The following is a 25,589-nucleotide window of genomic DNA, read 5'->3' on the forward strand; positions in this document are numbered from 1 at the left end:
CCAATTCCATTAGAATATCTGCAGTTTAACTACTCTAAACAAACCACCAGAGTTACTTGGGGAAGGCTAAGTTTATTTATTCTATCATCATTAGTTTAAACAGCCATAATCTATGTCATACAAAAATCTTAGTAAACGTAATAAGTTCTTAAGTTTTCTTTACATACTTTCACCAAAAACCATAGCTCAAAATAAAGGCTGAGAAAATTCAATGTTCTTTGTTCATGTCACAGTCTTTAAATATAATTTAAACCAAGCAACTAACATGCATGGCTATTTGAAGTTGAGTGTCCATTTACACAAGAAAAGAAGAGTGGGCTGTATTCTGGGAGTGGAATACACGTAGCTTGAATGCCAAAACCTACAAACCATCCTGAAGCCTTGATGACGTAAGGGCTGGGGGAGTTATCTTCATTTTGTCGCTGGAGGTTCATGTTTTACCCAGTCCTCAAAGCCACCTGCATATTGCTGAACTCTGAAAATATACAAAAGATACAATGTTAAGGACTCTTCTTGAGAAAAGTATCTAAGAGGACAAGGCAAAAAATCCAACCCCAAACCAAAACTAATCAGAGAAACAAAACAAAACCAAACCTTACAGAAATTCTCTGCAATCAAATACACTTGTACTTAGCTTCAATGAGCCAGATCAACATTCCTTATACTCTAATGCTGTCTGCTGCCATGCAGTGTGTTTTGTAACTCTTTTGTTTCCAATTGGCACAATGCTAGACATCAAACATCAAGCAAGCAGCAGCAGACGGGTCAACGGAACAGCTTGCCACTTCATTTTTAAAAAAGAACAGACTCAATGCAGTGGGAGATTTACATGCTACTATGTTGAATACTTCAGATGTCATCAAACAAACACAGCACACTGATCTTCCTTGCAAACCTAAATGCTCTACAGATCAAACAGAAGTCTGCACAAACCCAACTCTTTCAATTAGGCAGCATGAAAAACAGGTAATGGAGGATATCTGCACTTATTAAAACAATGAACAATGTATCTACAAAATAAGAACATGGTTACGTATTTTTTACTAGCATTACTAGGGATATTCCAGTTCATAAATTGCAGCACAGTGAAAACATGAGCAAACAACCAGTTTTTTAAATTTTATCTGCAGTCTTCAGCAAGCCACCTTCTGGCATGGGCTTAACAGTTCTGCCAACCAAACACTGTTTTTGCTTTCAATCCCTATCAGTCTCATTCTCTTTTTAGCCATTGCCTTCATGGCATTACTCCTGGAAACAATACCATGCTTTACTGAAAGTGAATGTGTACTCTGTCAACAGTGAACTGTACAGGTAAAACTGCAATTTACCAAAGGGTGTGGTTTCATAAATTAAGATCATACTTCTACCAAAGTGAGCAATTCTCCACCTTTCCAATCATCCTGCACCTCAGGGCTAGTGTTTATGAAGCTGTATAAGGAATCATCATCTTGGTGAGAGAGTTGTCACTGGCAGCATGGTCTTGCAGGAGATTGCACCACCCATGGCACATGCCAAGTGGGTGTTTCACAAGGTGACACACTTCACTTTCCTGGAATGCCCAACGGTGTCTTTCAAGAGGAAGCAAGAGGTGGTGTCTAACTCAAACATCAGTAGTATTGTTTATACTACTCCACATTTAAAGTTTTACCCTTGCCCACAAGAAGCTGAGCAGGCAAGGGTAAACATTCTGCTTCATGGGGGAAGGCCACATTAATCCCATCCTTACAGAAGCCATACCTGCTGAAACCCAAAGACATGGCAAACCCAAGTGCTTGTTTACTTCTGGTTCCTGCCAAACACGAGAAAACCACAGGGTCCGACCTGGACGGCATCTTTTGATTGTACCGCTCCTTGAACTCCATTGGGTCCATTTGTAGAGCTTCCACTAATTCACCCACTGGGAAACACAGCAAAGAAAAGTCTCCTTTATTCTCCATCAACAGGCAAGCTTACACTGTAAGGTTCTAATTCCTCTGGAGGAAAAGTTTAGCCTCACAACACACTAGCAACCGTCTAGCATAGCTCCCCTTTGCTCAATCACCACCACCTTTTTCAACAAGCAAAGGGGAACTCCCAACATCCCCACAGCAATGTTAATAACTTATACCGTATGTTTACAACACCCAATGTCTCCATGTAGCAGTGCTAATAACTCACGCGGTATGTTGATGGACGACGGGATTTTCCCAGATCTATCAATCTCCCATCTCTCCCGCACGTCTATGTGGAGAACGCCGGTCTTCTTCAAGTCCTTGAGCTGTTGGTAGGACAGGCTCGGCGCCCCTCCGGCGCACAGCCTGCGGCTGGTGGCACCCGCAGCCCCGGGACCTGGCGGAGAAGCGCAGCCCGTCAGGCCACCGTAAGCGCCCGCCCCCCCCGCCTCTCGGGGAAGGAAGCCCACCGCCCCTTCTGTTTAACATCTTTACGACGGGCTCCCCAGCCGGCAGCCTCCGCAGAGGCCCAGCCGCCGCTCCGCTCTCCGCCTCACCGGGCGCTGCCGCCGCCCACCAGCCACAGCTCGTCACCCGCAACCTCCGCGCTGCCCACCACCAACCCCTCAATCCCATCTGCCCGCCTCCCAAAATGGCGGCCGCCGGGCCGCCCCGCGGGCGGGGAGGAGACGGCTGCCCAGGCGGCACCGCCTTCACCTCAGAGGCGGGGACTGGGAGACGGCCTTCAGACGCTGGGACGTTCTGGGGCTAAAAGCAGCTAGTTTGGCGTTTGCTTTTTTTTTTTTTTTTTTTCCCTTGTGAATCTCTCAGATTTATGACAATTTATGACTCGCAGTTGATAAAATATTTGCACGCTCGCATCTTATAAATTTACACCTTGGCATACAATCGCCAGTCGTGCTGGGCTGCATCCAAAGGAGCATGGCCAGCAGGTCAAAGGAGGTGATCCTGCCCCGTAGAGGGCAGATCTGCTCTGGTGATTTCCCACCTTGAGTACTGCATGCAGCTCTAGAGTCCTCAGTACAGGAAAGACATGGACCTCTTGGTCCAGAGGAGGGCCACAAAAATGGTCAAAGGAATGGAGCACCTCATCTATGAGGAATGGTTTAGAGAGCTGGGCTTGTTCAGCCTGGAGAAGACCGCATTTTTCAGTACTTAAAGAGGTCTGTAAAAAAAGATGGGGCAAGACTTCTAGCAGGGCCAGTTGTGATACAATGAGGGTGTAGAAGATAACTTCCTTCTGCAAGTAGTAGAGGAGCCAACAAGGAGAGGTGCCGTGCTTGACATTGTGCTCACCAACAGGGAAGGGCTCATTGGAAATGTGACGCTCCAGGGCAGCCTTGGATGAAGTGACCATGAGATGGTCGAGTTCGAGATCCTCAGGACAGTGAGAAGAGCGTGCAGCAAGCTCACTGCCCTGGACTTCAAGAGAGCAGACTTTGGCCTCTTCAGGAGCCTGCTTAGGAAGGTTCCATGGGATATAGCCCTAGAGGGCAGGGGGGCCCAACTGTTGGTTGTTATTCAAGGATCACCTGCTCCAAGCTCAGGAGTGTTGCACCCCCACTAGAAGGAAGTGCAGCAGGAGGGCCAGGAGACCTCCTTGGATGGATAAGGAGCTGCTGAGGAAAATTCAAAGGAAAAAAGAGGCTTATAGAAGGTGGAAGCAGGGACAGGCAGCCTGGGAAGAATACAGAGATGTTGTCCGGGAAGCTAGGGACCAGGTTAGGAAGGCTAAAGCCCAGTTAAGAATTCAACTTGGCTAGGGATGTTAAGAGTAGCAGGAAGGGATTCTATAGGTACATTGCAAATAAAAGACAGACTAGGGACAACATAGGCCCCCTCCGGAAGCTATCAGAAGAACTGGCTACCCTGGATTTGGAGAAGGCTGAGGTTCTGAATGACTTCTTTGCCTCGGTCTTCACTGGCAAAGGCTCTGAATGCACCACCCAAGTTTTAGAAGGCGAACGCAGGGACTGTGAGAATGAAGACCCCAGGCCCACTGTAGGAGAGGATCTGGTTCGAGACCATCTTAAAAACCTAAACGTACACAAGCCCATGGGACCTGACAACATCCATCCATGGGTCCTGAAGGAGCTGGCGAATGAAGTTGCTAAGCCACTGGCCATCATATTTGAAAAATCATGGCAGTCAGGTGAAGTTCCCGAAGACCAGAAGAATCACAGAATCACAGAATAGTTAGGGTTGGAAAGGACCTTAAGATCATCTATTTCCAACCCCCCTGCCATGGGCAGGGACACCCCACACTAAACCATGCCACCCAAGGCCTCATCCAACCTGGCCTTGAACACCGTCAAGGATGGAGCATTCACAGTCTCCCTGGGCAACCCATTCCAGTGCCTCACCACGCTAACAGCAAAGAATTTCTTCCTTATATCCAATCTAAACTTCCCCTGTTTAAGTTTGAACCCATTACCCCTTGTCCTGTCACTACAGTCCCTGATGAATAGTCCATCCCCAGCATCCTTGTAGGCCCCCTTCAGATACTGGAAGGCTGCTATGAGGTCTCCACGCAGCCTTCTCTTCTCCAGGCTGAACAGCCCCAACTTTCTCAGCCTGTCTCCATACGGGAGGTGCTCCAGTCCCCTGATCATCCTCGTGGCCCTCCTCTGGACTTGTTCCAATGGTTCCATGTCCTTTTTATGTTGAGGACACCAGAACTGCACACAATACTCCAAGTGAGTTCTCACAAGAGCAGAGTAGAGGGGCAGGATCACCTCCTTCAACCTCCTGGTCACGCTCCTTTTGATGCAGCCCAGGATACGGTTGGCTTTCTGGGCTGCGAGCGCACACTGAAGCCGGCTCATGTTCATTTTTTCATCGACCAAGACCCCCAAGTCCTTCTCTGCAGGGCTGCTCTGAATCTCTTCTCTGCCCAACCTGTAGCTGTGCCTGGGATTGCTCCCACCCAGGTGTAGGACCTTGCACTTGGCATGGTTAAACTTCATCAGGCTGGCATCAGCCCACCTCACAAGCGTGTCGAGGGGAAAACGGATGACCCGGGGAATTACAGACCAGTCAGTCTCACCTCTGTGCCTGGCAAAATCTTGGAGCAGATTCTCCTGAAATTCATGCTAAGGCACATGAAAAACAAGGAGGTGGTTGGTGACAGCCAGCATGGCTTCACTAAGGGGAAATCCTGCCTGACCAATTTGGTGGCCTTCTATGATGGGGCTACGGAACTGATGGACAGGGGCAGAGCAGTTGACGTCATCTACCTGGATTTGTGCAAAGCCTTTGACACTGTCCCATGCAACATCCTTGTCTCTAAATTGGAGAGACATCAATTTGATGGGTGGACCACTCGGTGGATAAAGAACTGGCTGGATGGCCGCACGCAAAGAGTTGTGGTCAATGGCTCAATGTCCCGCTGGAGACCGGTAACGAGTGGTGTCCCTCAGGGATCAGTGTTGGGACCGGTCTTGTTCAACATCTTTGTCGGTGACATGGACAGTGGGATTGAGTGCACCCTCAGCAAGTTTGCCGATGACACCAAGCTGTGTGGTTCGGTTGATACGCTGGAGGGAAGGGATGCCATCCAGAGGGACCTCGACACGCTTGTGAGGTGGGCTGATGCCAGCCTCATGAAGTTGAACCATGCCAAGTGCAAGGTCCTACACCTGGGTTGGAGCAATCCCAGGCACAGCTACAGGTTGGGCAGAGAAGAGATTCAGAGCAGCCCTGCAGAGAAGGACTTCTGGGTGTTGGTCCATGAGAAAATGAACATGAGCCGGCTTCAGTGTGCACTTGCAGCCCAGAAAGCCAACCATATCCTGGGCTGCATCAAAAGGAGTGTGACCAGCAGGTCGAAGGAGGTGATCCTGCCCCTCTACTCTGCTCTCGTGAGACCTCACTTGGAGTATTGTGTGCAGTTCTGGTGTCCTCAACATAAAAAGGACATGGAACAGTTGGAACAAGTCCAGAGGAGGGCCACGAGGATGATCAAGGGACTGGAGCACCTCCCGTATGAGGAGAGGCTGAGAAAGTTGGGGCTGTTCAGCCTGGAGAAGAGAAGGCTGCATGGAGACCTCATAGCAGCCTTCCAGTACTTGAAGGGGGCAGCCTTCCAGTTTCTGAAGGGGGGCTATAAGGATGCCGGGGAGGGACTATTCATCAGGGACTGTAGTGATAGGACAAGGAGTAACGGGTTCAAACTTAAACAGGGGAAGTTTAGACTGGACATGAGGAAGAAATTCTTTACTGTAAGGGTGGTGAGGCACTGGAATGGGTTGCCCAGGGAAGTTGTGAATGCTCCATCCCTGGCGGTGTTCAGGGTGGGGTTGGAATTAGATGATCTAAAGGTCCTTTCCAACCCTAACTATTCTATGATTCTATAATGGTTTTAAACTAGAAGAGGGAAGATTCAGGCTGGATGTGAGGAAGAAATTCTTTACAATGAGGGTGGTAAAACACTGGCACAGGTTGCCCAGAGAGGTTGTGGATGCACCATCCCTGGAGACACTCAAGGCCAGGCTTGATGTGGTTCTGGGCAGTCTGATGTAGTTGAAGATGTCCCTGCTCATTGCCTGGGAGTTGGACTAGATGACCTTTGAATGTCCCTTCCGACCCTAACCATTCTAGGAGTCTATGGTTACCTGTGGCCAGCAGGGCATCCCCCTGGTTCAGCGAAGGCCTGGGTTTCACCAGAGCTATGAAAATCTGTGCTTTGTCTGGGCAGGGTGACTTCCACAACCAAGCCAGGCTGTTGAGAAGCCTTGAAGTACCAAAGGCTGGGAGACTGAACAGAGATGAGGAATTTTGATGCCAAACTCACTCAAAGTAATCAGAAAAAAACCCCCTCAGTGTTACACCTGGGGAGAAGAGGTGACACCAGCACTTGCCTGCACCACTGTCACACTTGCCACTGCCCTAGCAGACACAGGGGCTGTGGCCCAAGGGTAATATCTGCACCCCTAGTTTCAATATGCTTTAGCATTGAAAGCTGTTGGTTGTTCAGCTCCAAGGACTGATGGCCAAGGCATGTTTTAAGTTTAAATGAGGGTCCTCCTGTTCAGCATTTGTTTATATCAGTGCTCTGTATTTACTACATACCCTTGTAGATATATTATGCACCAGCTCTATGTATGTGTAAGGGCAGACATGCTGGATATTTTCTTTGGAAAAGATGCATTTTGAGGAGTGTATTGTTTAATCTGTACTAATGAGAGTTTTCCTTCTCAAAACGAGAACAAAATATTTCTCAGTACTGTAAAGTGTGACAAATTGAACTTGGCACATATAACTGGTTCACTAGCTGCCCTTCTGCCAGCCTCTCCATATGGCTGCCTTGACAGGCATTTGCAAATTGTCTCTTTGAGGCAGTATATCTATATATGAGTTGAAGATTTATGCATTTTCCATTTTTAACAAGGTATGGATAGAATACATTACCTCTACAAATTTTCAAGTATAACTTACTGTGTATTTTATGTAGTAAAAAACAACCACCTCCTTTCTCTTTAAGCTTTTAATCTAGCTATTGTTCTTGCAGTACAATAATTCTCTAATCTCTACCATCTGGAGAAGGAAGGACCCACTTATTGATCAAATTGGTTTCAGATTATTGTCCCACATTCTTTCTCTCTTTCATATATAGATTCCATGAACTCGAGTCTGGGGCTTCTCTGTTACATGGTCTGCAGTGTGCTTGCAGATCTTTGTGCTCAGTTGTTACCACTGTCATTGAAGTGCCTGAAGAATTCCTCCTACCTAAATCAAATCCCACTTAATCTGTCAACCACTTTCAACAATATTCTTCTTGATATCCTGTCTTTGCTTGGTTCAATGACTTCTACATGCTTCCCTTCCCATTCTTTCATCTCATTTATCAGCAGACACGCTAGAGGTTCTCCATCCTTAATTTTTGAGGGGTGCCACTGCAACTTCACCCTTTCCCCCTTTCTTCTCTATTTCTTATCACTGGTTAATCTTATTCCAATAAAACTACTATTTTTTAGTCCTTAATTCAGATTTGATTTCTTCCAAATAAAGCCCCCCTTGCTGTCTAGCCAGAGGATGAGTTTAATCTGAATCCCAGTTTCTTCTAGCTTCTCCCTTGTGTGCTGGACACCTTTTACTCCGCCTGCCCCTGCAAATCAAAGGATTTGCACCTTTGATTCCGATCACCCCCCTGTCCCTCCCACAGTGGCTATCTTGAAAACTTACGCAGGGCCTAGACCCTTCTGTATGACCTCTGAATGACTATCCACACCCTTGCAGGCATGCAAACCTGTTAGCTTGCTCCCCACATATACAAATGCAGTACAGCATCCCCAGGTCTTTCAGCAAGACCTCACCAAATTCCAATGCGAAGGTAACCCCTCTGCACGCCTTCCCTTCTTTCCATTGAGTTTCTAAGGTGCCCCGCAGCCAGGCCTGCTTCGACCTGTTGCCTCTCGTCGGGCTTAATACACTCCGACCCGGCCGGCAGCCCCACTTCCCCACCGCCCTTCCTACTCGGGAGACCCATTCTGCCCTCAAATCGGCACCACCCCCCGAGCCCGGCTGCCCTCTCCGCGACAGCTCCGGGGCCCGCGGGGAGACCGGAGCTCGGGCCCGGGCTGCGGCTCGGGCTGGGGAGGGGAGCGGCGCGGCGAGGCCGGGGGCGGGCCGCGCCGGGCGGAGCGGAGCGGCGCGGGCCTGGCTGCGGCCCAGCTTCCTCCGTCGCTTCCTGCCGCCGCGCTCGCCTGCCTGCAGCCCGCCCGCCGCTCCGTGAGTGTGGGGCGCTCGGGGGGGGGAAGGAGAAGGGCGCCAGCCCAGCTCGGGGGAAGCCGTGTCCGGCGCGGGCTCCTCCTTGCGGAGCCGGGGTCGCGGAGCCTCGGCGCTAACGCGCGGCTGCTGCGGCTTGGAGAGCCGGGCCGCGCCGCCCCACCATGGCGGCGGCCGGGCTGACGGCCTGCGGAACCGAGTCCCGAGGGCGCCGCGCAGGTGCAGCCGAACGGGGCGCAGGAGGGGAGAGGATGGGGCGCAACGCTGGTGCCGGGCTGCGGGAGGTCGGAAACGGTTATTGCCTCGCCTTGGCCCCGGGCCGGGCAGGTCGCCGTTCCCGGTACCGAGCAGCGTTTCTCTCGACGTGTTTCGGTCTGATGGCCAACTACGGCTCATGTGGGCTCGTTTTGGGTAGCTGGCGGCGAGCTGCTGGTGCCGACCGTTCGCTGTTGGTCTGAAATAGGCTAACTCTACTGTGACATGAAAACAGCAGCACCGGGCCGTCTCCATGACCCGCAATAAGCGTCTCGGCCTGTTCAGTTAGAGTTGGTAGCATCGGGCTTAAACATATGCTCTGTTCACTTTGCATTAGGCAAGTTAGCAAGTGAATGCAATTATAAAATGGTCTTGTGGTTCCGTGTCATGAGGCTGCCGTGATCATTTCTGCCCTGCTCTGACAGCGTGGCATATGCCGGCCTGGTGATGCCACTGCCCGGCCTGCTGCCACTGCTGCGTGGAGCTCTCCACACCAAGTGTTTTCGCAGGCATTGCGTGTGGCCACAGTGCCCATGCTCCACTACCTGAAGTCTGGTTTTCAGCTAATGCAGACTGGTACATGCCTGGTGGTTAGATGACAGCATGGTGACAGTCCTCTTGATCAACCAGAGAGATGGTATTGTAGATCCATAACTGCAACTCTGCATGTTGTATTTGCGTTAATGTTTTTATTCTGTGGATTTTGTTTTTAGAACTTCATTCAGCCTTTTGCTGTTCATATCTCTTACTTTAGAACTTCATTGTGCTCTTGCTGTAGATATGTTGCTACTCACATGGTTAAACAGGATATGCACAACAGCATATTAAACGCAGATGCAGAAGAATAAAGTAAGATGTCAAGAATGCAGAAGCAGATGGTAATAAATCTAGGTGTAGCACTGTGTTCTTGTTGCGTGTTGTCTTTAGCTACAAGTATTTCCCAATTCATTAAATAATCTTCTTATACAAGCATGTAAAGCAGAGTTGTGTTCAGAGGATTCTTTCTGCTCTCATTTTCCAGCTTTTTAAATGGAAGCATAGTAGTGGCAGATTGGTAGCAGAATATGCCTTTGTGAAACTGCACTGCAGTTTACTACGGTTGTGAATGTTCTGTCAGATTTCTTCATGAAATATTGAAGAACTGGTACTCTGTAGTTTTGTTTCTGCAAGATTCACAGAAATGCAGCTGGCATCTTATGGGCTCTGCTGTAAGCATCAATCATGGATCAAGGACAAGTTGTTCCACTTTACACGTGTCATCAAAGGAAACTGGGGCAGTTTGTGTGGAGGAAGAAATTGTAATGAATTTTTTTGGTCTCAATTGCAAGACTTTGACTTTCAAAGAGTTCAAACCAGTTTTCCATAGTCCTTTACCATTTTATCTGTTTTACTTCCATTGCTCAGCTCACTCCCACAACACCGTTCCACAGTAGATGGGAAGTTACGTGGAGCCGTTGTCTTCCTTCATCTGCTCTGACTCAGCCTTTTAGGAATGGGTACAAAGTGAGTCTCAGCTTAATGTATTGTTTTGTGTGGGCTTCAGCCTGCTATCTCACACATTGTACTGCATCCCCAGTTCCGTTTGTTTTTTTTCAGGCTTCACAGAATTAGCATTTCTCTGAAGTTCATCCTTTGCTGATGTTGCCGTTTGTGTTCTCTTAGTGACATCTGAGATCACTTTTTTTCTCTAGTTTTTGTCCACATAGTTGTCCTCACAAGATTTCAGTGGTTACTTTCCAGCTGTTTCAGTTGTTACGCCCTCAGATTTTCTGTGGTGATGGCACTGTTACATTGGTGTTCATATCATGTGAGTGCATAGTCTGTCAGCTTGGTTAGTACTTGGATGGGAGACCGCCTGGGAATGCTGGGTGCTGTAGGCTTTATACTGGGCATGACATGCTATGGTATGGAATACCCCTTCGGCTAGTTTGTGTCAGGTGTCCTGTCTGTGCTCCCTCCCGGCTTCTTGTGCCCCTCCTCACCAGCAGAGCATGAGAGACTGAAAAGTCCTTGATCAGGGTAAGAACTACTTGGCAACAGTACTACTTGGTGCGTTATCAGCATTGTCCTCAGACTAAAGCTGAAAACATAGCACTGCACCAGCTACTAAAAAGGAGAAAAATAACTGTTACAGCTGTAACACAGAGTGTCATCTGCCTACCTTTCCACATAACAAAGTTTTCACTTGCGGGCTAGCATCATCAGTTAAAAGCCATGGCTCTTTTTATGGTACTTTAATGGTGTTCAGCTTTTTAAAATGTGAATTTGTGGAAAATCCATGTTAGACCACGAATGCATCTATCAAATGTTTTTCCCCTCTCGGTGTGTTCATATTTATTCATTTTTTAATACATTTAAGGTGAGATAGAGAACATAACAGAAGTTTCAGTTTACTTTATGAGGTTGGATATTGATAGATATCCTGGAAATGTTTCTGTCAGACCTGTGCTGTAAGATGCTAGCAAAAATACGTCATCAAAATACTACTCCTTTTACCCACTCAATCCTTCATTTACTTTAGTCATAAACCCAGTTACAGCGTCTCTCCATTCTTGTTTCTGGACACATCTGATTTCTATTAATCTTTAGAAGCAATTTTTCTGTGGCAAGTTGGTTTTAGGAGGAAATGTGAGGGGGATTGTTCAGGATGCAAACATGAATGTCATCGGACCATGTTTAGCATGGTCAGCTGGATAAAAAAGATTAATAAAAGTGAGAAATGCTGCAGGATTTTTACTGTCACTTGGAAAGTTTTATCTAGTGGTCTGACGGCTCCATCTCATTCCTTGTGCAAAAAGTGCATCTGTGTCTCGCCCTTTTAGGACTGTAATATAATGTCAGGGTTGGCATTTGAGCTCCAGTGACGGTGTAGGATGTGTGATGTGCCTTTGGGGTAGGAAATCTTGGAGAAGACACTTTCAGAATCTCAGATGACATTTTCCAGGGGAAGAAGTGTTGCTGCCACTACCAGTCAGCAGTTCTGGTCCTTTTACTGCTCCAGCAGGGCTTGTTTGCCGCAAAGGTTTTGGTGGCTGTCAGAGCGCTGAGATGGGTGACACTGCCCAGTCGCTAACAGTGATAGACACGGTTCTTGCTCTGATTGGGTGACATTTGATCTAGCAGCAAGCAAGCCAAAATGCCACAGGTAACGCTTGGAACAGATGTCCAAAATAGATCAACTTGCAGCTTACATCAGAACATGTAGCAGTTCTACTGAGGATCTGTCATTACTGACCTGTACAAGGCTCTTTCTATAGTCTGACAGTTATGTGGAAGTTCATAAAGGCCCTTCACAGATGCACTACGGAGCATCTTGGCATTTGGACTTAAACTGCACATCTGTGCTGTTCCTCAGCCCCTTTGGCCAGGATGCTGTTGACAAATGGACAGTTCTTTTAAGTGAAATGGCTAATTTTTCACTCTATGCCTTTTCAGTATGATGCAGTTGCTTTTTTTTTTTTGCATTAGCAACCTAAAATGGTATGATTTTAACATGAAAGTTTCACTACAAGTGGTGAGGCAGCTGGAATTTAGGATATCTCAGATGAATTGAGGGACTGAGGTAAATGTCTTTGCCCCAGCTTCTTTGAATTCGAGTGCTCACTGATGAAATAATTAACAACACTGGTTTCACAGTTAACGGGCAGTCCTGCTGTAAAATCTTACCCCTATCCAAAATAGTACCTGGAGACTATCTGTAGACAAACTTGGCTATATTTCTTAGGGTAAGTTGCTTAGATGAGTTGGTGGTTGTTGCACCATTTTTATCTTGTTTGCATTCTAGTAATGAAATGGTAATCCTCCCAGTTAATCAAGGATCAGGAAAAATGTTGTGATAGGTATTAAACACATAATAAGAATAAAAATGTGGCACTTGCCTGAAACGGCTGGCACCACCATAAGGGGAGAGACTGTGATCTAGGCAGATGGAACCAGTGATTGGTAGTAGTCAGCATGGCAGGTTGTTTCTTTAGCATACTGATGATCTGTTTCGAGTTTCTTCTACACATCATAGTGAAGGTACAGCATTGGAAAACTTGCTAAGGTGGCACATTTGAAGCAAGTGAGCTGTAGACATTGTAGGAGGAGGGACTCAAGCTCTAAGTCAGGAGTGCAAGATGGTAAGACGAGAATAGGTTTTGGGGAGTCTAGACAGTGAAGACATAGTTTGCTTGTACATCTCTCCTCAACCAGAAAAGTGAATTGTAGTTCACGCTAACTTTATATCCTTTATTGGTCCTAGCTCTACTGAGTTCCAGCAAAAGATAAAATTGTAAAAAAATAACAAGTACCTATTTCAGGAACTGCAACCAGCTCTTTTTAATTTCTGAATATATATTTTATGAAGAGGGTGCATTTCTAAATATAAACATATTAACATTGTTAAATATAGCCTATTTCAGTCATAGTTAACATTTAACAGTCTAGGCATACCTTAGAGTTAACTTAATGAATTTAGCATGTTGTTTTTTGGCATTTTGTCAGTTTTGAAGCTCTTTAAATTCTGTAGGCAGATCATTCTATTGCTTTTGAAGTGGCTTGTTCTTTTTACAAAGGTGGAAATGAGCAGTTGTAGTGAGAAACTTTTGATCTTAATCAGCTATTTGTAGGCAGACTGGCATTAGGAGCCTTTTAAGAAGTAAAAAGCAAAGGGAGAATTGCAAGTGATGATGATTACACTTGAAACTGAGCTCAAAGAATCTGAATGAGTTTGGCAAGAACTTGTTCTTAGTTTTGTATGAAGTGATTGTTTAAAAGGAAGAGATCTAGCTCTTTCTATTTTTAACTTTTCTAGTTAAGATTTTTACTGTGTGCAAATAGAGATTGGGATGGAGCTAACATACCCTCTGAACTCAGCTTTTTCTACCCCCAAAATCAGAGTTTTTCTGTTTGTCAGATTCATTAGTCACGTGCCATTTGCACTATGACTTAATTTTTTGTATACAACATAAAAACATTCCTGTATTTGTTTTTCCAACACAAAAGGAAACTTCCAGGCAAGGAAGTCATGGAGACTTCTTTCCTTACAGGGGAAGAGGGAGAGTCAGTTTCCTAGAACACTCCACAGTTGACAGCTGTAGCCACAAAGTCCTCATTGAACATATTAAAAAAATAGGAGAATGGGTTGAAAAGAGGCAAATAATGGGAATATTCCCACAGTTTTGAATCTTCAGTGTATCAGGTTAATTTTGTGTGAATAGTTAATTTTTCCTCTGCCTGCCTGTTGTGAATGGCTTGTACCTATAGTCAACAGAAACCTACAGAATTTTTCTCTTGCTTTTTTCTTAGCTGTATTTTATGCTTTATTTGGTTTTTGTTTGTTCAAGGGTTTAATGCCAATAAAATCTTTTATTTCCCGTAAACTGAAATATTTCTGAAAAGTAGTTTCTGTAGCAGCTTAGGTTTCTTCCTTATTTATCTCAATTAAGTGTGATAATCAAATTCCTAGTGTAAATGTCTTGAATTTGAAACATTGATCATGTTTTTAATTGTTAAATGAGATTTTTTCTTGGTAATGTTTTCCATCCCGAAATATATTGGAAAAGGGCAGGTAGCACTGCATATATACTGTGCTGCTTGCATTGTAGATGCATGCTGAGTAGCTTGTTGCTCTTACCCTTCCATCCCACTTACATGGTTTTATGGTTTTCAAAATCGGGCACAAACCGTGGCTGGCTAGGTCCTTGACATGCTGTGGCTTTTCCAAGTGCTCACAGGTCAGTAAACATTGTCTGATGGATGCCTGTCTATATGTGTGTTCAGGAAAACTGATTTATCCAATGGTCCATGTTATCTTTTGTTCTGCCTGCTTTTGCTGAAAGAAGACTGAAAGTCTTTGGGTTGCTCGGTGGGTTCCCAAGCCTGCAGTATGAGTGCTGGCTTCTTAAGCTAATGTTTATTTCTAATTCCATGTTCATTATACTGGGCTAGAAATGCCACATTTTCAGTCGTTGCGGATACCTGCTGACACTGTCCTTTCCATGTGTCCTGAAGGACCCCGGAGAGTGAGTTTAGTGGTGGGTTGTGTGTGCCCAGATCCAGATTGTATCACCTGGCCTATGTGCCACAGGATTTCACGGGTTGTAAAGCTTGCCTGTATTTCAGCTGATTTAGTCCATGATTGTGCTTTCATTAAGTTATCTGAGCTCTCAGAATGTACTGATCTGAACATGACTTCCATTGGGTGAAATCTGTGGTTTGGACAGTCTTATATAATCTGTCCAAAGAGATAAAAATTGTTATGCTGAAATGAACTTGTAGATTGTTTATGTCAGTGTTGAGTAAGCTAAACACAACTATATTCCTTTAGGGAGGACATTTTTGCTGCCTTTGCTATTGACTCTTTATATAATTTAGTGTAAAATCATGGCTTTTCTAACAGCAGATTTATATCTGCTTTACTGTTTGATGAATGTCTCAGTGACAGGTGGTGATGGGTACTTTCACATAAAGCTTGTATATCTGTGATAAGGTGTCAATACAGAAGCATGCAGTTGAAGTTGTTTGGGTCTGAAGCACTTTTTTGTGTTCTAAGAAGGCTGTTGATGTACATTAGACATGCTAACATTTGTTGAATATAAATAGTCAAGAGCTGGAATATTGACATTTTCCTTACTATATGGACATGAATTGCAAACCTACAAAAAGAGCAAAGCTGAATTCAGTGTCATTGTTTACTTGCATGTCTAAATGCTGGAAGCTTTATACCCTTAAGTACAGGAAATCTTGAAATCTGTAGTTTAAGAGGACAATGCTATTTAATATAGTATAAACTGACTGCTATGTAAATGTAGCATTCTGCAAAAAATGGAGTGTGTTTTGAAAGGTTGAGGAGACATGAAGCCATTAAGCAAAGAGTAAAGGTTTATTTCATACTCTACAGAAATTTGACTTGTCCAGAATAAATCTCTACTTGTTTGTGCAAAAAACCTCTAGCGCTAACAGTATATGTGACAGATGCAGAGATGTCTGTCCAGATCTGTAGGAACCTGGAACAGGAGCATTGAGGTATGGTTGCCTGCTTTGCTTCAGTGAAGGCTGTTCAAATACCAGCAGTGATGGTGCTCTAATATAGATATTGACAACTGTTCTGCTGATTGGCTTAATGGATAAGAAAGGAGAGGGAACACTGAGTTCAATATACAAGTCAATTCAACTGTCTCTCAAAGCTTCAATAGTACAAAGGTCTAAATGCATATATGGAGATTTAAAACCTTAGATAGACAAACTTTCTAAACTTTGGCAATCATCTGCTTATCTGTAGCAAGAATGTATCTTTAGCTATTCCCAAATGTAGAGCTGGGGTTGTTCAGCCTGGAGAAGAGGGGGCTCGGGGGAGAGTTTATAGCAGCATTCCAGTACCTGAATGAGGCCTACGAGAAAGCTGGAGAGGGATTTTTTACAAGGGTATATACTGATAGAACAAGGTGGGGATGGCTTTAAACTGAAAGAGGGTAGATTTAGATTGGACACGAGGAAGAAGTTCTTTACTGTGAGGGTGGTGAGACAGTGGCACAGGGTGCCCAGAGAAACTGTGGCTGCCACATTCCTGGCAGTGTTCTAAGGCCAAGTTGGATGGGGCTTGGGAGCACCTGATCTAGTGGAAGATGTCCCTGCCCATGGCAGGGGGGTTGGAACTGGATGAGCTTTAAGGTCGCTTCCAGCCCAAACCATTTTGTGGTTCCATGATTCATTCTATGATTTTATGAATGTAGAGGTTTCCTATACATAAATTTATTAGCACAGTTGAAAATGCTTGGTAGTGGTGGCTCAGGTGACATTAGTCTGTTTGGGGTATACAGCAAGACATAGGGTTTTTTTTCGTAACAGAATGGTCCACAGGTTTGCAGTGTATGAATATTTGGCTATCTTAGATTCATATGCTTTGTGTATGAAAACATAAATTTGTTTATGAATCACATTATTGAAAGACAGCTTGTAAACACCTGCCTCGGGAGCTGTTTGTGTGACACACAGCTACGCTCCTTTGGTAAATTCATATTTGGATTTTGATTAAATGAACGGTGTGCTGAAATCTGTGAAGGCTGTTTTTTAAAATTTAGTGGCAAATACTTATCCTTTAATTCTTTTCCTCGTAGGACTCCTTGATTAATGACCCTAATTTCCAATGAGAGACTTCATCTATATGTATTCTTTGATATTAAATGTGTGTGGGGGTCAGCTTGCACTCCAGTCTGTCCTCACTCATGAGAGAGGACACTTTCATGAGATTTGGAAGACTTTTGTATTGTATTAAATTGTTTGAAATTGCTCAAAAGTTTTTAGGTAATGTGGAAGGATAAATGGTGACTGAAGCCTTTTCAAAGAGAGATATGGTAAGGAAGAGAAGCTGTTCTTTTGATGAAGTTTTTCTGGTACGGTATGGTTGGAGCTCTGTAGTACTTTACAGTAACAAACGTGAAGAAAATCTCGGTATCTCAAGTATTTAATGCCATTGTCTGGAAGTGTGTCCCCTGTAGCTACAGATACAATTTATAATGTCATGTAGTGTAACTAACTGATGTTGCGGCATGCCTAAGAATTCATTCCTGGCACATTTGTACTCCTCGTTACACAACAACGGACATTAGTCAAAGCCTAAAACTGTGTTCATGAGGTTTGAATGTGTGATTTGATTTCATGCCTTTAAACTCACTACATTTGATGAAGTGTTCAGCCAGTAAAACAACCTCTGTTTCTCTTTCCTAGTAAGTAACAGATGCGGGTGAAAGATCCATCAAGAGCCAACCCTGAGAAACCAAAAAGAAGCAAAAGGCCTAACAGGCCACAGGATGAGGACTCTTCAGATGATATTTCAGGTAAATACACTATGAGATGTTTGGTCTTGAAGTTGAGGGCTAATAACTTAGTGTTGACTGATGAAATCCACAAATCAGTGGTACCATGAGACACTTCTTTTTTGAATTTGTAACAGAAATATCCCCAGTCAAGTGTTTATGACATGATCTGTTGTTACACTGCGTGACTGCCCTGAAAGGGCAACTCTGGAAAATTGGTTGATATCTGATGACAACCTCTTCAAAGCAGGAGAATGGTCCTTTCCCATGTAGGGAAGGTCAAGCACATGTGGCAGGAGGCTGGTTGGCTGAATGGGAAGCTTCCAGCTGAGCTCATTGACAAAAAGGAGGGGCAGAGAAGCTGAAAGCAGGTTTGGGCTGCCCTTGCAGGGCCCCCAAGTGTGCAGGGATGGGATTAGTTAAGTCAGCCTCTGTCAAAGTTGAATCTGATGAGGGTGAAGAGTAAGGTGGGCTTGTATGGATACTGTGACAGTAAAATGAAGGCTAAGGCAAGTGCAAACATGCTGCTTGAGGGGGCAGAGGATTGTCCTGGTTTAGCAGTAGCAGTCATTTTTTCTGCTGGTGCAGCACTGTGGTTTTGACTTTCGGCCTGGGAAAAATATTGATAAAGCCGATGTTTTCAGTTGTGGGTCAGAATGTTTACCCTGACCAAGGACTTTGTGAGTCTCATGCGCTGCCAGGGAGGAGGAGAAGCCGGGAGGAAGTAGGGACAGGACACCTGACCCAAACTAACCAAAGAGGTATTCCATACCACAGCACGTCATGCCCAGGATGTAGAACTGAGAGTTCCCGGAAGGGCTGGAGCACTGCAGGGTGGGGGTGAGGTACCGGTTGGTGAGCGGTTGTATTCTCTTCCTTGTTATTTCCTTTATCATTATTATTATTGGTGGTAGCAGTAGTGATTTGTGTTATACCTTAGTTATTAAACTGTTCTTATCTCAACCCGTGGGAGTTGCATTCTTTTGATTCTCCTCCCCGTCCCTCCAGAAGCGGAGGGAAGAAAGGTGGGGGGGGAAGTGGACTGCGTGGTTCTGATTTACGGCCTGGGCTTAAACCACGACAAGGATATAGGGACATGAGGCATGGGAAGAGGCTGAGGAACAAAATCCTGTCTTTGTCTTCACGTGTGAGCTCTGCACTCAGTGCTCCCTGGTCCCTGAGTCTAGTGGCAGACTCTGGGTTTTAAGCATTTCCCAGATTAGAAGAAGATTGAGAGCTATTAAGTGAACTGGTCCATGGGAGCAGATGGGATGCATCTGATGGTGCTGAGGGAGATGAGTGATGTCACTGTGAGGCTACTCTCTGTCATCTTCATAATAACAAATTGAGGAAAGCAGGTGATAACACTGGAGGGTAGATCTGCCATTCAGAGCAATCTAGACCGGCAGGAGAAATGGACTGTCAGAAACTTCTTGGAGTTCAACAAAGGCAAGTTGAGAGTTTGGCACCGGGGCCAAAATAGCCACATGCAATTACAGGGTGTGAATCAGTGGCTTGAAAGTAGCTTTGCAGAAAAGGGCCTGGGATTCCCAGTGCACGTGCTGAATAAAAGCAAGCAGTGTGGTTTGTGCCTGCTGTATGCTGGACTAAATTAACTGGAATGCAGGGTGAGGTATGTGATTCTTTCTATCTTCCCATCACTTGTGAGACTTCATCTGGAGTACTGTGTCCAGCTGTGGGCTCTGTGTTACAAGAAAGATACTGACTTGTCAGAGTGAGTCCAGCAGTGGTTCACCCCCTCCATGTGGTTAAGGAGATTGAGAACATGGTGTGTGAAGAGAGGCTGAAGGAAATGGCTTTGTTGAGCTGAAGGTGTGTGAAAGTATAGTATCCTTTGACTGCCTAATAGGCGGTTATAGAAAAGGCACATCCGAACTCTTCCAGAAGGTCCACAATGAAAGCACTAAATGTAACAGACAAAAGTTAGGGCAAGGGAAATTTGAGTAGGTATGAGAAAATTTATTTTCTTTTCACCCTGAGGGACAGAAAACTGGTTTTCTAGTGAATTGGTGAAACCACTATCCTTGAAGATATTAAACTCGCAGCTGAACAAAACCATCAGCAACCAGATCTAGATTTATATTTGGTCTTGCTTTAAATGAGGGTTTAAACAAGATGGCCTTCAGAGGTTGCATCAAACTTGTGTTATTCTGTAATATTACAGTGGAATTTGTGCAAAAAATATGACAGAGAAGGATGGTGGTTGATATGAATGTTCAGAATGGACAGTTGTAATAGGGATGCACAGGTATTTGAAAATCTTTCTTTATAGGTTGAAAAGGAGGTCAACTGCCTGTGTTGTTACATGCAAAAATAGATTTATGCAGTATTTTACTGCTCACGAAAAAAAAAAAGCCAAACAAAAAAAAAGGGAAATGAATTTTGTACAGAAGTAATCCTTGTACTTTTGTACAAAGTAGTTTATCTCTTTTTAAGAGGTGGCTTTTATTGTCTTGAAAAGGATTTTCATTATTGAAAGACTGAAATAGATTCTTAATAAAATTCAGTATATGGGGAGCAGCTGGATGATTTTTCCCCTTTTAGTTCTTTGCTGTTTTTTTCCAAATGCTAAATCCATTGAAGATTCTGCTCTTCTAGTGTACACGTGTTCCCCTTCATAGCTATTATTTTTAACGGATGAAAGCAAGTATGTGTTGTTTTCTCTAGGCTTAACCTGCCAGCACGTGAGCCAAGCAGTAGATGTGCATCATGTGAAGAGGGCGGTAGCTCAGAGCGTCTGGTCAATATGTGCAGAATGTTTGAAGGAGAGACGGATGAGTGATGGTGAGCCTGTGGCACCTTCAGACATATGGCTGTGTCTCAAATGTGGCTCTCAGGTAAGCGTATGCTGTAAATTTGTGGAGGTGGATTGGCCCTGATTTCCTAAAGGATATGACTGGTGTGGATCTTTGTCTCTTGGGCATCTCATTGCCTCCAGTGAAACAGTGTGACATAAATGCTTTCTTCAGCTTCTTCAGTGGAGTGGAATGTAGCCTTAGTTTGATCTTGTCTTGTTTGCAGCAGTGTTTTTGTTTACCTTTGGATCCCACAAAGACAAATGAATGAAAACCCATGTAAATATGTATATTGCTGAATCAACTTATATTGTGGACACTCAATTGCTAGATTTGACTGAAACTAGGGAGAAAGGACTGTGCTGAAGTGAGAGTTCTGCTTTTTGTGGTAGCTAGTCATTAGATTGGATCAGTTATAGTGTCAAATCGTGGCCTCAGGAGTTTATAATGGCGGGTCCTGACCCAAAGGCTTACACAGGTTTCTGCCTTGTGAGTGAAGTAAAAATACAGAAAAAGAATCAATTTACAAGAAGTATCATGCTTCGTTTAGCTAACAGTTGCCTGAACAAAACATTTCACAGTTTTCTTAAACTTTCAGTAGGTCTTGCCATAGTAAAGTAAGAAGCCAGCTCCCTCTATTATCTGAACAGATTTAATTTTGCAAAGAACCATGCTATTTGCAGGCTTCAGAAGATAGCTAACTGGATCTGAGGAGAACCCATATATTCTGTCTCTGAAAATTTGTAGGTAAGGAGGGTTTTGAAAAGAAATTAACTCTGTGCTTTTTTCATGTTTATGCTGTTAGTACTCTCCAAAACTCATGCCTTATTCAGAGACCAGTCCTGACTCTTCTAAGTCCCACTGTGTAGATACTTGAAAAATTGCAAATGCTTTCTTTTGACGTTGCTGTATATAAATGGTGTGTTGTGAGTAGCTTTTTAGTACAAACAAAAAAAAAAGTTAGTTGATGTCTTTATAATACTGGATTATAAAGAATGTTAAACCCTCTCAATCCATGGGAATGCTAAATGAGTATTTAGGGCACTACAGTTTTCTGCCTCATTTTGAAAAGCAAAGTTTTGGTAGTTGATTTACAATACAGTCTTTTCCTACTTCTCTTTTTTATTCCTTACTGTGCTGATGTTTCCATTTCTAGGGATGTAGTAAGAACTCCGAAGGCCAGCATTCTCTGAAACACTTCCAAACAGCACGCACAGAACCTCATTGCATTGTTATCAACCTCAGCACATGGATCATATGGTAAGAATGAGTACGCAGATGTTTGCATATGCTTATATATAAGGACTGTAACTTAAAAGCATAACTTAGAGCAGCGTCTTCTCATGATAAATAATGATTCTGACAGGTAAAATTAATATAGAGGAAAGGCAGGCTTTCTGGAGAGAAAATCAGTGTCCTTAGGACTTTCAGAGGGGGCACAAATCAATACTAAGAAGTTTGTGTCCATTATGTTCTGTAGTGAGTTGGCTAGTTACAGCAGTTTGTCCTTCCTGCTTGTTTCTATATGATTATTTGCAAGACTATAAACTCAGATTATTTAAATCTGCAAGTATCGCACTGAATTGGGACTGATCTGTAGAAGAGCCTATAGAAGATGAGAGAATTCAGTTTGACTCTTCTTTTTAGTATGGAAAATTGAAACCTAGAGCTTAAGTAATTTGTGTAAAGTTGTTTGTGAGGTTTGTTAGAGGTGGGAGATGTATCCAGTTATCCTGAATTTCAGTTTGTTTCTTCTCTTGTTTAGGTGTTACGAATGTGATGAAGAGCTGTCAACACATTGCAACAAAAAGGTTTTGGCTCAGATAGTTGACTTTCTTCAAAAACATGGTTCCAGGGCTGAACCAAGTAAGTTTACATGAATAGTTTTATGTGGAGAGATCTGTAAGTTACTGCCTGTAAAAATCATAGTTTCAGATTTTTAGCCATGTTAAACGTACAACTGAAAAATTGTGTATGGTGCGAGTATAATGCAATTGGTAATTGCACAATTACTTGGGCAAGTAATGCCTGTCAAAACATGCCAATTTTTTTCCTGCAATGTGGTTACATTCAAAAAATACTTTGGGCACTGTAGGACAGTTTTTCCTAGTTTTGTCTTTAATGAAGAAAGTTTATTGTAAAGAAGTTATCTTAAATAAGATGCCATATAAATTAATGCACAAAAACTATATAGAAGCATAAAATAATTGTATTTTCCTAGTGTGGGTGTGTCACATCTTAAAATTTTTCTTATTTAAATTTGTTTTCCACAGTTAATTAAATTTGTTTAAGTGGATTTTCTTGTACTTTGTTGATGGATGTAATGCTTTGTGTTCACTTATGTTATTGGGTTTTAATTGCTAGAACAAGCAATTGCCAAGGGAGATTTAGATTGTATGTTAGGAAAAATTTATCAGCTGAAAGAGTAGTCAGGCACTGGAACAGGCTTCCCAGGGAAGTGGTGAAATCACTGTCCCTGGAAGTGTTCAAAAACCATGTAGATGATGTCCTCAGTGACATGGTTTAGTGATGCACTTGGCAGTCCTGGGGTAATGCTTGGATTTGATGATCTGAAAGATCCCTTCTAATCTAGTTGAGTCTATGATTCTGTGATCCTCTCCACATGGCAGAGTATGGCTGTGCTGAGCAGTTTTGGTCCTGTTCTTGAGAGCTCTAGGAACATTGGCCCAAATATGATTTGTTGGGTTTTAAGTGGCAAGGAAAAGAGGAAAAAGCTGTTTACCTGGCTTGGTATGTTGCTCTGGGCCAGGAAAAGGCGGGGAAACAGCTGTGTATTGATAAATATAGTATGTGTGGTTTGGGAATTTCCAGCCAGAGCTGGCATTCTTGTTTCACTTTGATAAATGTGACAGCAATGCATTTTCTGTTTTATGTCAAATACTTGGGCTGACACAGTTGGTACTTCCTCTAAATAAATGTAGCTTAAGTAAGATTTTTTTCCTTTTCTTTAAATTACACTGCCTTTAAGGATTTTTTTGAAAATTAAATCTGAAATTGAAATATAGGTCATGTTATTGTCCAAAATACAAAGAACACAAAGTATAACAGTGAAAATTAACTTTTTATTAATAATTTATCATTTTTTTTTTTTTTTTAGTGTAGCATTTTATTTCATGTTACAATGATATTTGCAGTGTAACTGCCATCCTTTAAATTATTAGTTGACTTAGATTTTTAAATTTATTTTGTACATTCGGCCATTAAAAACATAAACTAATTTTAAATAAATGTAAATTAACTTGTGAGTAATGTAAGAGTGACGGTGAATAGTTCATATTTCTCACTTAAAAATCAGTCTTGTGCTTTATTCCCATCGCTTTTCCATTTCTTCTGAAGAAAGCAGCCCAAGTGAAGACACTTAATTTTCATATGAGAATGTGGCACTGTAGCAACAATTCATCTTCTGTCTGGATTTCTTTCTGTTGTAACAACTGGTTGGCATGGTGCGTCATTAAAATTCAAATAGCACGGTGTAGAAATTTCTGCAGAAATGCAGGATGAACATGGATCTAAGTAACGGATGAGGACTGCTAGGGTTTTTTTGGTTCTCAAAAGTGCAGGAGTCATTGAAAGATAAAATAATCATCTTAAACATGTAAGGGAGGGGTATATGGATTTCCTAATTAATGCATCTTGGAAAATAAACAAAAGCAAAATGCTTGTCATTTGGTACTAATGTGGTGGAATAGTGTGGCAGCAGGATCCCTGCTTTTCACTCGGCCTCTCATAAAGATTCAACTTCACTTCAGCTGTAAAAATGTGCAAATTACATTACTACTACATGACTGACTTTTGTAATTACATTAAGCGATTGAGATAAATCCCAGTGCTGGGTTCCCAAAAGAATGCTTGCAGCTGTGTGATTTTCGCATCTGATCCTGTGGTTTGTTGTACCCAGCAATGCCTGCTTTTTTTTTTGTTTTCCTTTTTCTTGGTTTTGTTTTAGAGGAGTCTGTTTGGTTAAGAGGTCGTGTTGGGCACAAGATGGAAGAATAAAGCAAGATTGCTTTCTAGGGTATACCACCCAGAAATCTGTTTTGTGGAAAAGGTTAGCAGGCCATGATGATTTTCACAGAAAGGCAAGTGCAGTATTGTCCGTGTGGCACACTTGTGAGCTTCACATGGACATAATGCACATGTAGTACACAGAAACCATGCTGAGACATTGCGGTCTGCGTGCCTGCTCTTTTGCTGGAGAAAATAAATTGGTTTTCAGTCTTAAAAGTGAATATTACGCATATTTTCCTTTACAAAGGCCAAATTAGACATCGGTGGAGACATGAGATTGCACACTTTTTTATAGAGCAGTTAATTAAATTGGTTTGTGTGGCAATAGAATAAGAAGGAAGCATATTTATCCTCAAATTTTGTAGTTAAATTTATTGTTGGGAAGGTCAAGCAGAGGAATGAGATTTTGCTAATAAGTTCAGCTGCTCAGATTTGCCAGTAGGTGAAAGTCAGAAACTTGATCTCTGTTTTAATGGATATAACTGATGTAAAACAAAGATTAAAAAATACATAATTTTACAGTACAAGTAATAGGTGTTAACTTGTAAGGAGAGACAAGAAGTATGGTCAATAACTTTTCAGATTTGTATTCATCTGTGGATATTAGCATTTGACAAAGAATCACACTGAAAAAAATGGTAGTTTGGAGCTTGAAGTCATGTTAGTCTGTTCTGTCTACTTAAAAGAATATTACCTAGCAAAGTAAAGCAGAGTATTTTGATTCTCCAAATATGAAATATGCTTCAGCAAAAAGACATTTCTGTTGCTGGTCATAAGTTTTCTTTCAAGTTTACTTCCGTGTTAGGGGATGCTGTTAGTGATGCACATTGCAAAGAAACGAAAGCCTGATAATTGGCAAAAAAATTTTTAAACACTCTGTCATTTTTCTCCACAGTCTTCCCTTTCCTGTCCACATACTTACTTGCTTGTGAGTTGTAGCACAAGTCATGTGAGCATAGGGATCAAAACTGGTACTTGAGTAGCTTGCTCTTTCACACTCTGCAGGTGTATTT

The 25,589-nt window shown here is 43.2% G+C and overlaps 2 protein-coding genes across 7 annotated transcripts in view; one reads left to right on the forward strand and one right to left on the reverse strand.

Annotated features, from left to right (window-relative positions):
* Positions 1-52: 52 nt before the first annotated feature.
* TSTD1 (thiosulfate sulfurtransferase like domain containing 1) lies at positions 53-2,913 on the reverse strand. Its single transcript, XM_080616340.1, has 4 exons — positions 2,489-2,913; positions 2,158-2,328; positions 1,738-1,897; positions 53-475 (listed from the first exon to the last, which is right to left on the reverse strand). Exons 1-4 carry the CDS (start codon positions 2,565-2,567, stop codon positions 412-414), a joined length of 474 nt encoding a protein of 157 aa, XP_080472466.1. The 5' UTR covers positions 2,568-2,913; the 3' UTR covers positions 53-411.
* A 5,696-nt stretch (positions 2,914-8,609) lies between these two features.
* Positions 8,610-25,589, forward strand: part of USP45 (ubiquitin specific peptidase 45) — a 53,609-nt gene continuing 36,629 nt past the window's right edge. For 5 of the 6 annotated variants that reach the window (XM_080616948.1, XM_080616946.1, XM_080616949.1 and 2 more), the window contains exons 1-5: positions 8,610-8,681; positions 17,643-17,752; positions 20,420-20,589; positions 21,704-21,807; positions 22,313-22,413. In XM_080616948.1, the coding sequence (XP_080473074.1) occupies positions 17,653-17,752; positions 20,420-20,589; positions 21,704-21,807; positions 22,313-22,413 (475 nt within the window). In that variant the 5' untranslated portion in view covers positions 8,610-8,681; positions 17,643-17,652. Of the gene's footprint in view, positions 8,682-10,367; positions 10,437-17,642; positions 17,753-20,419; positions 20,590-21,703; positions 21,808-22,312; positions 22,414-25,589 lie in introns of those variants that run through there. The other variant, XM_080616947.1, reaches the window with a different exon arrangement.

This window comes from Psittacula echo (assembly GCF_963264785.1).
Source record: "Psittacula echo genome assembly, chromosome: 4".
Classification (NCBI taxonomy): Eukaryota; Metazoa; Chordata; class Aves; order Psittaciformes; family Psittacidae; genus Psittacula; species Psittacula echo.